This window comes from Hipposideros armiger, unplaced genomic scaffold (assembly GCF_001890085.2).
Source record: "Hipposideros armiger isolate ML-2016 unplaced genomic scaffold, ASM189008v1 scaffold_509, whole genome shotgun sequence".
NCBI classification, from domain to species: domain Eukaryota; kingdom Metazoa; phylum Chordata; class Mammalia; order Chiroptera; family Hipposideridae; genus Hipposideros; species Hipposideros armiger.
The window spans coordinates 612,507-629,225 of record NW_017731859.1 but is presented as its reverse complement, the minus strand read 5'-3'; the positions used below and the strand labels follow the sequence as shown (position 1 = coordinate 629,225).

At 40.1% G+C, this 16,719-nt stretch overlaps 1 protein-coding gene across 5 annotated transcripts in view; it reads right to left on the bottom strand.

Annotated features, from left to right (window-relative positions):
* MTM1 (myotubularin 1) overlaps positions 1-16,719 on the bottom strand; it is a 92,241-nt gene that overhangs the window by 14,955 nt on the left and 60,567 nt on the right. For all 5 annotated transcript variants that reach the window (XM_019667900.1, XM_019667905.1, XM_019667901.1 and 2 more), the window contains 4 exons: positions 11,898-11,981; positions 9,534-9,683; positions 5,088-5,276; positions 796-981 (listed from right to left, as the gene is read on the bottom strand). In XM_019667900.1, coding sequence (XP_019523445.1) covers positions 796-981; positions 5,088-5,276; positions 9,534-9,683; positions 11,898-11,981 — 609 coding nt within the window. The remainder of the gene's footprint in view (positions 1-795; positions 982-5,087; positions 5,277-9,533; positions 9,684-11,897; positions 11,982-16,719) is intronic.

Here is a 16,719-nt window from a genome sequence, read left to right as displayed (position 1 = left end):
TTCTTTAAAATATGTCAGCTGGAGATTCATTTTAATAAAAACAATCTCTCTCTAGAGGGTCATACCCAGTAGTAGTTAGATAATAAACTGACTTTCTAAATAAACCTGCGTGAAAGACTTAGCTACTTTCTATTGACCAGAAGGAAAGTGACATCTCTATAAACTCTAAAAATATTCTGGAGGTGATGCTGTGAAGTCTTTAATTTAGGTAAGCAAATGATAAAGAAATACAAAACTGTCAAATGCAGAACCCTATACTACAAATATTTCACCTCTCACTGTTCAATTTCTTTTTTTTTTTTTTAAAGAATTTTATTGAAGAATTGGGGGAAGGGGAACAGACAAGTTGCTGTCGTTTTGTTCTTCAGTCTACTTGTGGAGGACGTTGCTGCACTGGCCCAAGTTGGCACCAACATTATGCTCTTCCCGGGTGAGGCAGATTAGTCGCTGGCTTCTGGACAGCCACTCACTGCGGCTGCTGGCCGTTCACGCTGGCTGCTGGCTACATAGGGTAGCTCATGGCCACCCACTGCCACAGGGGCTGCAGCCTACGCCATCGCCGGCGACTCCCTGCAGCCCAGCTCCAGGTTGAGCTGTTGTTCAGCATCTTAGCTGTGGAGGGCAGTGTCACTTGCCCTCATATGTGGGATCCGAACCGGGGTCCTCTGGCATCCCAAGCCAGTTCTTAACCATTGTACTACTTGGCCGGCCCCTGTTCAATTTCTTTTAATTTAAGGATTAAAAAAATTCCTGTTTCACTCAACAATTACTGTTTTTGTAAAAAAATATACTTGCCTTGATATGTTCTAACCAATGAGTTGACTCCAAACTGGACAACCAATGTGATTCTTCCACATTAGGATAAACAATGTCTTTGACTTTTTTTAAAGATTCCCGCATAACATGAATGTTATGAATGTCTAAGAACAAAAGTTCAGTGTTATGATATGCATCATCACTTTCATATCCTCCTCCTGTTGCCTAAGAAACAACAAAACAGAAACACAATCAGTTGGGTTTTCTATTTCATCACTAACTTACACAAATACTTGAAAAGTTATTGGTATCCCCCATCTCAATCCCAAACCTTGCAATTTAGATACAATGATTGACTTCCTATCTAACACCAAGCCTCAACAACATGAGTCACATTTTGAGCTAGAAAAAGAATGGCAGGCTGGCAATTTCCTGGGGATGTGTATTTGCGAGAAAAAAATCATTTTCAAAATGTTCTATAATTACTAGCTCTTTTTCCGGATCCAGAAAGGCAAGAGCAGGTTCTGAATGGTTCCCGTCTTCCATTAGTTTTGTCAGAGTACTTTTCAGGGGGAGGCACTGGCTTTGTAATAGCGGTCACATGGGATCCAACGGGCTAGAGAAAAACAACAGGCTTTGGAGTCAGACAAACCTAGATTGATAGCTTCAGCCCCTCTTTACTGTGTGATCTGGGGAAAGGCACTGAACTTCTCTGAGCCTCAATGTCCTTTTCCGTAGACTCGGGGATAATACCAATTTAGGTCTCACAGGATTAAAAGAAGCCATACTCTGTTATAGCTAACACCAGCCACCATTTAATGAGATGCTATTTAGCTACCTCCGAAGTCACACTGTTAATCAGTAGAATTTAAGTCGTGCGACTTCAATACCCCATCATTTCCGAGTGCATCATGACTGTCTGTCTGCTATGCAAACGCCAAGGGCAGAGCACTGCACATAGTGGGCCCTCAAAGAACAAAAGGTTTCAAGAGGAGACAACATAGCTGCCATCTACCGCAGCACCTACAAGTATTAACTTGCCAGGGCGGCCATCAGTTTCCCTTCAAGGCATGGTGAAGATGCCTGCTTGCCACAGAGTCAAGAAGAAATGTTATGATTCTGTTTAGGAGGCTGGCTGCATTCTCCTCAATGTTCTAAAATGGCACAGAGCATGTGGCCTCTGGCTCTTTAAGGAAAAATTAAATAATTCAGAGGCTTGCAAAGAAAGCAATGTTCTGTATGCTGAAATGAAAGGATGCTAACGAACATCGTAAAAACATATGAATGTGTGAATTTACCAGAAAGGTAAATATATCATCAGAGCAATGATATACTAACTTCAGGGTGCCTGCGGGAAGAGGACACGGAAACGTGCGTGGAACTGAAGAGCAAAGGGGCAGGCCCGAGACAGATGTGCCCTCACTACATTACGTTCCTCTCATTCTTCTTCCTAACAATACAAACTTGAAGGACCAGTACATCCTAGGATTTTTTCAAGGCTTAGTCACAGAGCAGGTCTCCTGCAGGAGACATAAGGCTGCCACTTGAACTTCAAACCTGGAGACCTATGTACAAGCCAGAGGCCTTGGTCGCCACAGACTCTAGGTGAGAAAAAATACTCTATTGAGACAGAAATATATTTTTAAAGTTTGCCACAAATACCATCAGTAGTAAGTAGACAACAGTCACTTTGCTGTTTTTAAAGAGTTATTAGCTAATGAGTAAACAGACAGATGGGCCATCTTCCCCTCCTCTTGGTTATCCAGGCCTCAGTGAATGACACCTGGCAGCTCTGATCAGAGGTCACGACAGAGGTGCTCCTATTCACCTGGCCATCACTTTTGTAAAGTGCAGGCACAGGGCCTGGGAGGAAACAGCGAGTCTAAGTTTTGCGAGATCTGCACGCCTATAAGGCAACGACACATGTCACCCTCCCATAGACGGACGACCTGATTCTCTTCACATGTAGTTTTTAAATAGTTCCAGTGGTTTTCAAAGAGATTCTCAACGCTGGAGTTTCTTTCATAAACAACTGAGGATGATATGTGAGAAAAATGTACTAATTACTCATTGCCAGAATTTCTGGCAAAAACAGACGTTGATACAGTTGCACTTTAACTCGTCACAGTGTGCTGCGGCAAAATTAAAGCAGCTTGATGCTGGATCTTATCCACCCCTGGGTTTTTGTTTTGTTTTGTTTTTTAAATTTGAAATGGTGTGGCGTTGCTTGTTACATCTAGGATTGTAAATTTCTAAATATCCAGAAGGGAGGAACAATTAGGCACAAAGAGAACAGAAGTCAGAAGGGTAAAATCAATTAGTCAAGCATAGACTGAGCTCTCAAAAGTGCAAATTCTCCATCTCTGGGTAGTTTTGAAGTCTTCTTTTCAGTTTTATTCTCTTCAACAAAAAAGAACAACCCAGATTGCCTAGTACAACAATATAAAGGTCCAAGGGCCTGTTGCTATGGATATAGATGACTAGGAGAGAGATGCAGCCGAGGGCGGAGGAGAACCTGAGCGTGATTTTTAAAGAATGATGCAGAGATCTTTACAGCCTTGGTTTTTCTTCCTTAATTCTTTCCTTCCCTTCATTCCTAAGGGGACTAGAAACACAGTCATATTTCCTGAGCATTAAAAGGCATGCAATAATTCTACTGCTATAAACAATGAGATTTAGAGTTAATATGATGTGTGCACTTTATACATTTTAGTATTTCAAAATATTCTTTCTAAATACCTCCTTTTATTTAATGTTATGTCTATTTCAGGCTAACTGTATACATGGAAATATTGCATGTTATACACATATTCAAGCTACATGAAAGATACCAGGAAAAGAAATATCTAAAGTTAAGGATAATCCAAAAAGACATTCATATTTAGACTTACTTTCCTAAATGTTTTACTTATAATCCCTAATTTACTTATTGATTTCACTTCCTAATTGCTTCACGTATCATTTGAAGATCATTTTCATTTCCTAAACACAAACCACCTGTAGTAACAAACAGCTGGTCCAGGAGCACACAAGGGGCAGAGGGGCCCCCCAGGAGTCAGTGCGTAAGACGCACAACCTTGTGAACAGAGCGCCCCCCCCCATGCCGTCTGACACACATGCGTGCAGACAGACGCCACAGGCCCCACTTAGGAAGCTGCTGCGTCTGTCTGAGCTGCTCAAGGACTTGTTTTGCTTTCAGGTTCTTGCCTTGTGCTCTGAATAATTGAAGAGGCCAGATAAATGACCTCGGGATAAGCAAAGTATTCAAGATGATGAAATTGAGGTCTACAGCTGATGAGAAACAAGAAATCTGAAAGGTGGAATGTGGATGAGCAACTCGGGCAGGCTCACTGCAAGCATTTGTGATAGCTGGCAGTAATGGGAGAAGGAAAACAACAAGACAGAAAGGAGAACTCGAATGGAAACAGCACAGCACAACCTGGGGCCATTCAGTGTAGGGGCAAATGGCCTAGTGCCTTGCCGCAGACTCTGAAGAGCTCCCGAAGGCAACACTATGCAGTCACTGAGGTTCACAGTGACGACCCCAGGCAACTTCAGGGACACTTGGCATTTTCTGCTTAAGAAGGCCAAGAAGACAACTGACACAGATTTCCTTGAAAAGAATAATATCATGTGTGTGTGTGTGTGTGATTATAAAATTCACATGTGTAGATCTATTCATTTCTTGAATTATACAAATGAGAATACACATTGATGAGCATAGTAAAGAGACTGTTTTGATAAAGTTCCAAATTTAGGATTTTAACAATTACAGCTTCCTACAACTCCTCACAGATGCCTCCATAGTATAGACATTGAAAGTGACCATCAAGGGAGTCGGCTGAGTAGCTCAGTTGGTTAAGAGCTCACTCAACAGTATGAGCTCTGAGCAGCAGTGGTTTGAGTCCTGGCCTGAGCTGAGCTGCCACTGAGCTGCCAACAGGTGGCAGGATGGCTCAGCTAAAAAACAAACAAATAAACAAAAAAACAATGGAAAGTGACCATCAACAGCCTAAAGGGCCTAAAGAGCTACAAAGAGAGTCTAACTTTTGCCTAAGATTCTAGCCAAAACCCAAGTTCATTACAGTTCTCAACCTGCCTAATTTACCTAAAGATTACTTTCATTTGATTTTAATGTATTCAACTTTTGAGATACATTTTGTGATTAAAACCACTTTCTGTCTCAGTGAACTAGTTTTCTTACTTAAACTAAGTTTAACGATTAATTGAAACCCACATGTTGATATGGCATCACAAAAGCATTCATGTGAAAAGAAACACCATACACTGTATGTGAGGTAAGTTCCACTCATGTCATTAAATACACTCACCTTGTTGGCTACTGCATTTACGTTGGGTCTTGCATCATAGATCGTGAGTTTAGAAATTTGTCTATTAGTCTCCCTGATGACGTCGAGATATTTCTCATCATCTTTATTTCGTTTACCACTCATACCGACGAGAGGCTGGCTGCAACGCACAATGACTGTCTTGTTTTCTGGATGAATCCATGACAGCACCTAGAGTTAGTTCAGAAATTTGAAGCTATCAAGAAAAAGACAAATCTCAAAACAATTAAAAGTATCTAAAAAAATAAAGCACTAACAATCATGATGAAGTGAATCTGCTTTTGCTAAAATGGAATAGTTATTCACCATGATTTCACTGTGTGTGCCCGGAAACACACATTTAAGCATGATGGCTATTCAGAGATAATTAGAATAACCAATTGCTTTACTAGTCTTTTCTTAATTAGCACCATAGCTAATAGAAGTCAAATGCCTACCTAAAAATACTTGTATCACTTAAAGGAAACCGAAAGCTTCTGACGTTATTTCGCCTCTGTAGCTTGCACTAGATTTACCCTCACAAAAAAAACAGCTTTAGCAAAAACTGACAGGTAAAGGAAATCACCTCTGACACACCATGTTTCTATAATACCATCTCACATCTGCAGGTCATTTTTCCCAACAGTTTCAATTCTAGAATCTGACACAGGGGGAGATAACCCAAGGGAAGCAAAAAAGATGGCAGAACAGCCAAAAGAGCTGCCACAGTCTCCACAATGAAGCGTGCACACCCAGCTCCTCTGAGAGCTCTTCAAGCCTTTACTCGCACTCCTTTACTAATTTTATACACACGTCTAGCATATTTGATACCTGGTTTCCCAGCTCATAGCACAGGAGAAAAATACCTGTAAAAGGTAGCTAATAATGTAATACACAAAAAGCTATAGACCTGTCCACTTTAAATGGGTGACTTGTTTGATGTATAACTCAATAAAGCTGTTTAAAAAAAGGGAGCCGGGAGGCGAGTGTGTTGGGTAGCGGCATGGGATCTGGGGATGGCGCATTTCTGCCATGGCTCTAACTGCACACTGAGCTCACAGCCTCTGTTACCTCCCTCCCCTCTCTCATCAAATGGGGCATAGTGTTACCCCTTGGCACTGCTGGGAGGACGAAGGAAGGATGAATGCAGGTAAAGTACCCAGTGCAGTGCAGGGCGCTGGCTCGAGTTAGCTAGTAGAGGCAGGCCGGGCGGCCAGTAAAATCAGATATGAAAAACTATGAAAAGCAGGCGTAGGAACTCAAGAGGCATAACGGTTTGAGCTCACTTACTACAAGAGCAAATACGCTGTTGTCTTTGAAGTCACCCCCTCCATGATGGCAAATGACAACCATTTGCGTTCATAAAAACTGATGTGCATGATAATGACAATGGTTTGGTGAGAAAGATTATATGTTAATATGAATGCTCATTCACTGAGTCTTTGTGCTACGCCACAGACCAGTTAAAAACACCACTGTAGCCCCTAAGAGTCCAAAGGCTCAGAACTGGGAAGGCTTGGGAAAAGCACTGGCCCTTCCTCAGCCTCCTTTTTCTCTGCGTACCTCCTATAGCTTTTGCTTCAAGACAGATAAAAGATATGAGATCACTTTTATGTATGCATTTTGAATGGAAGTGAATTGAATTTTTTCAGGTTTATTGAGACATCATTGACATATAACATTGTATAAGTTTAAGGTGTCCAACGTGGTGATGTGATATGAGATCCCTTTTAAAAGAGCAAATGACTACACATACAAGAGACTTATGATTTGATAAAGATCCTCATCAAATCTTCAATTTAAATGGGGTTATATGCAAGAAACTGCCCTGTGCCACCACTGCCCTCCTTTTTCCGCACCGCCCCTCTGTGTTCGGGAGATTCAAGAGTGGAATCCCCATGCCTTGCTAAGAAACGCTACTCTGATGAGTTGTGTCACCTCGTTCTTTGTTTTTCTTCTGGGGTCTCAGCTACCTTTTAAAAGGGATGCTTGCTGTATGGCTGAACAGGTCCAAATAATGCTAATTTCACAATATCATCTACTATGAGTGCTTCTAAAGTGTATGGTACCATATCAGGTTATTTTTTATTAAAGTTAATATTTAGAAACCATAAATAAGGATACGCACAAAGAGGTAGCCACCAAAAGATGCTTATCACAGCATTGTTTCTAATAGCAAAAGATTAAAAAGAACCTAGATGTCTCACAATAGAAAACTGATTAAATACATTATGGTATGTCTACACACTGGCATAGGAGCACATATTTGTCAGTGTGGAAAGTTATTTCCAAGATAGGCTAGGTACAAAAGGCAGAATGAGACACAAATCACAGAATAATTTCATTTTTTTCTAATAAAATATGTATTTTTTCTAGTAAAAATATGTATACATAGGAGGAAGCCTTGAAGGACATATACCAACATGTCAACTAGTTCTCACAAGGTGGCAGAACTCCTTTCTGCTTAACAGTATTTTCTAAAATGTCTAAAATAAATATGTATTACTTATATGTTAAAGACTTCCATAACATTAAGACAAAGCTGTCTGAGAACAAAGGAATATGTATCCATTAATGGGAACATTAATGCATGTGGACCATTTCATTACTCGGTGATATTTTGTGTTTGTTTCTACTTTACATACAAAATAAGATTGTTTTCTCACCAATTCTTCTTGTACTTTTATATGGGCTTTACAAAAACCTAAATATCAAATATGAACGATTTCACATTAAAAGCAAATACATTTTCTGGGTTATAGTCTAGAGTCAGGTGGACAGAAGGTATATCAAAAAGAGCATGTTATCTACTATTAGATATTATTAAGCATCATAATCTATAAAGATACACAGGTGATGGACAGCTTAGCCTCAGTTTTGTTAGGAAAAAGAAATGCAAATTGGCGGCCACCACAATGTAAAAAGGATCAATAAAATAAAATGGCCACATAAGTAAAAAGTTATGCATTCAATTTAGTCTACGGTGGGCTCTCATTCACTCAGAATAGTGGGAACTGATGGATCAAGATGGCAGCCTGAGCACAGTGGCCTGGGCGCAGTTGTTTCATTTCCGCTTCTGCCCCAAATCCCATGAAATACACATCACACACACACACACACACACACACACACACACACACACACGGCCCTTTAAAAAGTAGATGTTCAATAAACATTAATTGAATGAGGGGGTGAACAAATTTGATCCTCGCTACCCTAAACCAGTTCTCCTGTGGGCAAGGCATATGTTAGCAAGACAGTTGGCCAAGGCAGAACAGAAGTGGAGTCAGTGGCTATGGAACAGAAAAGTATGTCCAAACAGAGCACAGGGAGAATGAACTTGTAACTCTAGCTTCATTGGCACTGTTTAACAAAAGGAGCTAAGTAACATACTTTCAAGTATAATATATATCATGAAGATATGAATGGACACTCATAATTAGTGAAGCAAGTGAATTTTAAAAGTTACAATTCATATTATGTTGACAGTATAAAAAAAGTTTCATGCAAATATCCTTTTAAGGACAAAAATATCTAGACTTGGAAGTTAAAGGCAAGGTGACATTAAATCTTAATTTGTTCAACCTTTGTTTTTAAACCAAAACAAACAAAGTGCTTATTATGACATGCCCGGAAATTAACAAAGAGGAAAATTCTTCAAACTTTTCATCAATATAATGTATGTACACAGATTAGACAGTGTGACTTGTACATAAATATTTAAGAAGCCAAGAGAACTTTGTGAACTAGCTCCAATGATACCATAAGTCTACTGCCTGACATAATCTGTCATTGACTCCAATATGCTAATGGTATTAAGGCAGCTTGCAAATGTGACAAAGATATGCTAATCTTAATAAAGGTGAGTATGTATAAAAGCCTGTACTTATGTGTTCTATAACATAAGGTAGTACAGTAAAACCTTGGGTTGCGAGTAATGTGGTTTGCAAGTGTTCCGTAAGATGAACAAACATTTCTAATACATTTTAACGCAGTAAACAAGTGATGTCTTGCAATACGAGTAGTTTGTTTCTGGAACGAATTACGCTCACAAACCAAGGTATTACTGCACCTTGTTCCCAGCACGACTCAGCAGACATTTATCAAGAGCCTACCATATGTCTGGTATTGTGCTACAAAGACAAATACCACAGAGGCCCTGTCCTACCTGCTTTCTTTCCACTCAGCACTTGGTTTACATATGACAGCATTACTTGGACCCTCTCTTGTATAAGAATTACTTGTGTTCATTCTCCATCCTTGATTATGAGCGCTTGGGAGGCAGGTGCTGTCTTTTATCTTTTCCCATTGAGCATGGTGCTTTGCACTCAGAAGGCACTTAATAATGATTTGTTGGATTGAAATCCAAGTGCTTCTCTGAATTACTTGACTACCATTCTTATGGAATAAAAGGCACTCTTTGAGAAAAACATTAATTGCAGTACTCACTGGAATTCGATTTCGGGATCTGAAAGTTGCAACTCTCTTGAGATCTTCATCTGTGGCACGAAATGGAACCACCAAGAGAGCAGGATAAGTGTCACATAGTCCATAGCACTTATTAATAAAAGTTATTCTCCAGTGGTGATTGGGCAAGCCCTGCAGGAATAAAGGAAGTCCATGTCAGTACTGTACAACATCACCTCTGCATTTGGCCTTGGACCTCCTGTCTTCTTTCTAGCAGTATTTGCACATGCCTCTTTGACCATGGTGTAGTGATGGTCTACCAATTTATAATAAGGGAGCCAAATCAATAATCCAGGCAACAGAAGAACACAAGACAAAACACTGGTGGTTTCCATAACTCTAAACTATCATTGGTAAATACAGATTCTCAAGAGCTTGAGATCTCCCTCTATTTCATGTCAAACTATTCTTTACTACCAGTGCCACAAAGATAAACCCAAGTTTATCCCCGTCCGTGCACCCACCCACCCTAGAGGAAAGTACATCCTGTAATCTTAATCTGTGTCTAATTGAGGGTAGAAAAGAGAGCAAGCAACTCCCTCTCCCTACTCAAAGCAGAGTGAATGCTTCAGTTGGCTCCAAAGTAGAAAGAGGCTAAGTGTATGAAGCAAGTCACAGAGGGGAAGGAAAGGAAAACCCCTCTGGGGAGGCTCATTTCGCCACCTCCTGAGTTTGGTTTGTTTGTTTGTTTGTTTGTTTGTTTTCAATCCAGTTGTTTGGGATTGATGATCGCCCTACAGGCTGTGTGAGAAATCCAGTCATTTGCAGTCTAAGCAGACTGCTAATATGACAGGGAGACATGGAAGATACCTCCCATCCTATCATCTACCCACAAAATTGTATCTAGTGTGGACAAGAGCCAGAGGTGGTGGAATATTCTCTCCCCATACTCACAAATACACAAATACACACACGAAAGTGAGCTATGTGGGTGCTTGCTTTGGGGACAGACATTGTACCTTTCTTTAGGTCTGGCCCTATAGGCCACGGACCAAACAGATGAGTCTGATGCTGGGTCCAATTAGAGGGTTATAAGTCCCGTCAGAAAGTTATAAGAAAGAAAGACGGAATATAATGGCAGTCTAGAACAAAATAGCTTCAACAGTTCATAGATGCATGCAATCCTAAAAACAGGAACTGTTTTGTTTCAAGCTAGAAGCTTTGATGGAAAAAATAAGTCTTAATATTGTCAATAACACTCTAAAAATAAGGTATACGTATTTTAATACACAATGCCGCAGAGATCTCCAAAACATGCGATACGTTTTAATGTTCCTTCATCTGCCTCAATAACTGACCCAAAACAAAGGTCATTAAAGTGACAGATAAACAAAGGCTTTGAAAACAACAGTCTACAGCCGATTTCTAGAAGCAATAGGACATTCTACCTCATACATATGCTCTAGAAAGAAATTCCCATGCCCCCATTCCTGAGCATCGAATCTGCTTATGAATACACACACCACTAATCAAGACTAAAAATGGAAATCAACCAAGGCGTTTAGCAGTGGAGGTGGTGACTAGAAGATTCTTGTCAAGTCTAGGGCTATGCAATTTTACTTTATTTTATAGTCACTGCCTTTTTATATAATGCAATTGGGCCTGATTTGATTCTCAGAGTTCATTCAACAAAATTTCCCAATTATTTTAAAAGCTTTGCAGAATGAGAATTATGAAAAATCCCATCACAAAACTCCCAGCTGTCCTATAGATTTCTTTATACCAGAGGTCAAATTGTGCCTCTTGTTACATCACATGCACAGGGTCTTCTTCACAAACATGCCACAAGAGACCTTTGTCCCTGAGCAGCAACATTATTCCAAGACTCTTGCCTTTATTACAGCAATAAACACACATGTAAGTGATGTTTACAGAGAGAGCAGTAAAGACAATTCTAATATACATTCATCAAAGCTTTCTTGGAAAAGATATTATCACAGGAAAACAGCTCTAATTCAACTGAATCTGCAAACTGGAATGCATATAGTTGAAATCTAACTGCCAGTAGAGTTAAGCTCCCAAATATATACATATATACCAATATCAACTCCTAAACAGGAAGCTACAGAAGTTTGATTTTTCTAGACTCCAAGTATTTGCTTCATTGCATGAACATATAGCTAATGTTCTTATGTAGGGGAAGGAAATAGAACTTAGCGAGCCAGCTTTCCATGCAGCTTGAATATGGCCATAGAATAATAGATAGAATAAGCTATATTATACTACTGCCATTAAAAACATATTTAGCAAGGATGTTATTGATTCTCAAAGAGCACAACTGATGACATATTGTCACCATGTATGTTTCAGATTCACCACATGCCATGGTACCTACTACTGGCTTACCTGCCTTCTGTATTCTTCAACTGGATTATACACCATCCATCCATCCACGTTAAACTTTTCTTCATTTAAAAATGCAAATATTGGCTAGAGAAGGCAAAAGAAAAGAATTTTAAAGTTCGGTGTGAAGAAACAAATAGTCTACTAATACTACATCCTTTGATTGTTCACCAGATTCGCCTACCATGAAATCACAGCCAAATCTGAGACTTTTAACAAAGAAATAACTGAAAACTTTAGACTAGACTTATGCTACCATCTATCTTCAGTAATTACTTTGGAGACCTCAATTTTCTATGGCTACAAACTTTTTAGTTTTTTTCTTAATGATGTTCCACAAAAATCAGATTTCCAGACCCAAAAATACCTATTGATTTTAAACAGTATTAGCAATCGATCAGGTAAAAGCCACTAAAAAAAAAAACAAACGGAAATTTAGACAATTTTTAAATAGCGCAACTGTCTCCAAAGGGAACAATGACATGTTTACTTAAAAAAAAAAAAGACAGGACATTAGGGAAATTCTTAATGAACTGTTCTCTGTGAGTTGTGAATCAAGGCCCTGATGTCTGAAATGACAGGATTCAGACCTCCCATCTCTTTTCTATCTATGCCCACTCTCAAGGAGGCCATAGTGATGAATTTCATGGCTTCAAATACCATCCACACCCTAGTGACCCCTAAATCTGTTGCTCTCTAGCCCCTACTCTGACTCCCAGACTTAGCTATCCCAGCACCCAGTCCACAACCCCAGACTGCCTAAGAGGCACCTTGAGGACTTTGGGTTAACACATCCAAAGTCAAACCCTTGACTCCCCCTACCCAATCCTGCTCCTCCCACAGCCTCCCCATCTCAGCAGATAACAGCCCCATCCTTCTAGTTGATTGAGCCAAAACCCTTGGCATTAGCTACATCAGCTCACTGCTACCACCCTGGTCTCAGCCTCTACCATCGTCCACTTGGATCATTATACTAACCTCCCAAATGCTCGCTTGCTTTCATCTTTACCTCTGACATCTCAGCAATAGTTGCCTTTCCATCTCGCTTGGAGTAAAAGTGGAAGTCCTTCCAATGGCTTATGTGGCTGTCCACCATCTGGCCACATCCTCTGCTGCATCTGTGTTCTCGCCCTTGCTCACTCTACTCTAAGCCACACTGGTCTCCAGGGCTGCTCCCCTAAAGCGCGAAGCAAATACTAACGTCTGGGCCCTTGCACCTGCTGTTCCAGCTGTCTGAAATCCTTTTCCCTCAAGGCTTCCCCTGGAGTTTTTTCACATCTCTGCTCAAATGTAATGTTAACCAATGAGACTTCCTCTGACATCCTGTGGAAAAACAACATGCTACCCCCACAACTACACCCCCTATTCTCCTTCCCATGTTATTTCCCCCAACACTTATGACCATTTGACATACATTTACTTGTTTATTCCTTTATTGTTGGACTCCCACTGTCCCTTCCCCTAGAACAGTGGTTCTCAACCTTTCACAGGGGTCGCCTAAGACCATCAGAAAACACATATTTTTGATGGTCTTAGGAACCTACCATTCCTTAGGAACACCGTTACTCTCTCTGTCTCCAGGCCCACATGCAGATACGCCCACATACGAGTACCCGGCGATCCCTGTGAAAGGGTCGTTCGACCCCCACAGGGGTCACAACCCACAGGTTGAGAACCGCTGCTGTAGAACATGGGGTCCACGAAAGCAGACACTTTTGTTCATATCCTGTATCCCCAGTAACTGGAACAGGTCTGGCCCACAGTAGGCAGAATACGTATGTGTCAACCGAATGAAAATGGGAAGGAAGCCTTATATAGCCCCTGCACAACCACTTTCCTTGGGGGTGCCATGTCTGGGCACGTTTCCTCTAGGTATCTTCCTTCCCACCCATTTTCCTCTGTTACCAGCCTACAACTTTGAATGCCAGCGTTCTGTCCTCTACATTACAGATAATTTCTGGAAATGTATCTCTTAGTATCAACAGTTTTCTGTATATAAGTGACAAGACGTTTAGGGTGAAGACTGATAAAGAACATGCTCTCCAGGCTGTCGTGGCACCCTCAGCAGGTCTGAACTCTGCCAGTGCTGGGCCTAAGTGCTGTGTATTCTACGAAGGATAGCATGCCGATCACACATTAGTCATGACGCTGACCTAGCTAACCAATTCACTGAAGCTTTTAGCCTGACATTGAATTCAGAGCAATAGTTAATTATTCAGGACCACTGGGGAAAACAAGTGATTACTGTTAACTGAAGTATAACTCAAAGACAGAGGGACTTTTGGAGACAACAGCACTAAAACGCATGAACTTCTTTATCCATAAACAGAATGTACAGAACAGATCTAAGCATTCTCTTAGTGACATCTGAGCACCAGATACTACAGTGGCCAGTATGTGGCCCAGGCAAATACCCAATATTGCTGAATGCTATGCTGTTGACATACTTGTAGATGGCAGGTGGCTAGAGATTTAATGCTGTGCTGTCACTCATTTTAGAAGAAAACCTAGAATCTGCTTTCTTGAAATGAGTTCCTGATCTCAACATGGTTTTGGGGCTTTTGTTGTTTTGCTTTTTAGTTATTCCCAATTTTCCCATGAAGCTCAAGTGAATACACTGGCTTTTTAAAAACAAAGAATAAAATTGCTAATTCAAAGGCCAGATAAAGCTTTCTTTCCAGAAAAATCATCACATGTATTAATGCTATCCATATCCTTTAACTTGCCAACAGCATTTTCAATGTAACTTACTACTTCTCAACCATTAATAATACAGCAACTCCTTTTTTGTTTCAAATATGTTCCTGTATCTTATATTAAAAATTACTGATAAACGTAATATAAGCTTACCAGATTATCATCATCAGAAGATGAAACCTAGCCCCAACCAAAATTATCTCCATATTTTCTTTAATGGTTGACGTCAAAGAATTCTGAATACAAGTAATATTTTAAAAACTGTCAATATGGGAATGATGCAATGTCCTCACGTAGCAATGTATCAGGTAGCCTTTCTCATGAAATCATTCTGGAATGACACTTCCCATTCTGAGTGACATCCAGATATACAGGATGAGTCAAGGAACTGTTGTCCTTTACCCCTGAAACACGCCTATGAGAACTCTATGATGGGAACAGCTCCTAAGCTACTACTGATCCTAAGAGCCAGACTTGGAGTCCAAATATTTCAGGAAAATTGATGATTCACGTAACAGTCAGATATATCTTGTCATGAAATACATAGCAACACATCTAATATTGAAGTGGAGCTTAAGGTGGAAAAGACCAGGTACTTAAATCAATGTTTTAACCATCCAAATCCAGTAGCTTACAACTATAAGAAAACATATATTTAAATATTTTTATTGGGGAATTGGGGGAGGGGAACAGTGCTGGGGAATTGGGGGAAGGAGAACAGACAAGTTGCTGTCCTTTTGTTCTTCAGTCTAGTTGTGCTTCACGGGCCCAAGTTGGCACCATTATTGTGCTCTTCCCGGGCGAGGCACATCAGTCGCCAGCTTCTGGACAGCCGCTCATGGCGGCTACTGGCCACTCACGCTAGCTGCTGGCTACACATGGTAGCCCATGGCAACCCACTGCCACAGGGGCTGCAGCCTACGCCGTCGCTGGCGACTCATGGCAGCCCAGCTCCAGGTTGAGCTGTTGTTCAGCATCTTAGCTGTAGAGGGCAGTGTCACTGGCCCTCATATGTGGGATCCGAACCAGGGCCCTCTGGTGTCCCAAGCTAGCTCTTAACCAATGCACCACTGGCCAGCCCGAAAACATATTTTTTTAAAAGCATTACTTCTCAGTGTTTACATTATATTTTTTCTTCCATTTTTTAAATTAGTTTGAGGTGCTCAAAACACCATAGTGATTAGACATGTATATACCTCACAAAGTGATCACCCCAATAAGTCTATTACCCATCTGACACTGCACATAGTTATTACCATATTATTGACTATATTCCCTATGCTGTACTTTATATCCCCATGACTATTTTTTTAAATTATAGTTGACATTCAATATTATTTTATGTTACTTTCAGGTGTACAGTGCAGTGGTTAAACATTTATATACTTTATGAGGTGATCCTCCCATAGTCTAGTACCCACCTGACACTATACATAGTTTTTATAATATTATTGACTATATTCCCTATGCTGTACTTTACATCCCCATGACTTTTCTGTAACTACCAATTTGTACTTTTTAATCACTTCACCTTTCTTACGCAGCCTCCCAGCTTCCCTCCCCTCTGGTAACCATCAGTTTGTTCTCTGTCTCTATGAGTCTGTTTCTGTTTTGTGTGTTCATTTATTTTGTTCCATAAACTATTTGACTCCATTGAAACAAATGTTGTTCTAAAAGAACCAGAATCTTTAAAAGTTGAACGTACCAGAACCTATTTCCCAGATATTTTAATTTTTACTTTTTTTTCCTTTAAGATTCAAATAAGAGAACATAGCAAGAACTTTCAAAACACAAGCTCTCAAACACAGTAACATATAAAGATGGATTACTTAAAAAGAAATAAAAACTACTAAGCATTAAAGCAAGGATAACAAACCTCATTCATCTGTACCTCATTATTAAAAAAATACAAAATTCCCTACAAGTAGAAACTTGTTACAAGCCTAATTAAAGCTCCTTTTTGAAAACTGTTAAAACCTAAAGTTAATGGATTACATGTCTTGAGGATTTTACCTGTCATTTGTTTTCTCTCATAGATAATATATTTTGAAGGCTTTGAGTCTTTTAGTGATTTATTAGCAGGCTGACATTTTCCAGGGATCCCTAACTGTAACGTGGGGTCAGTCTG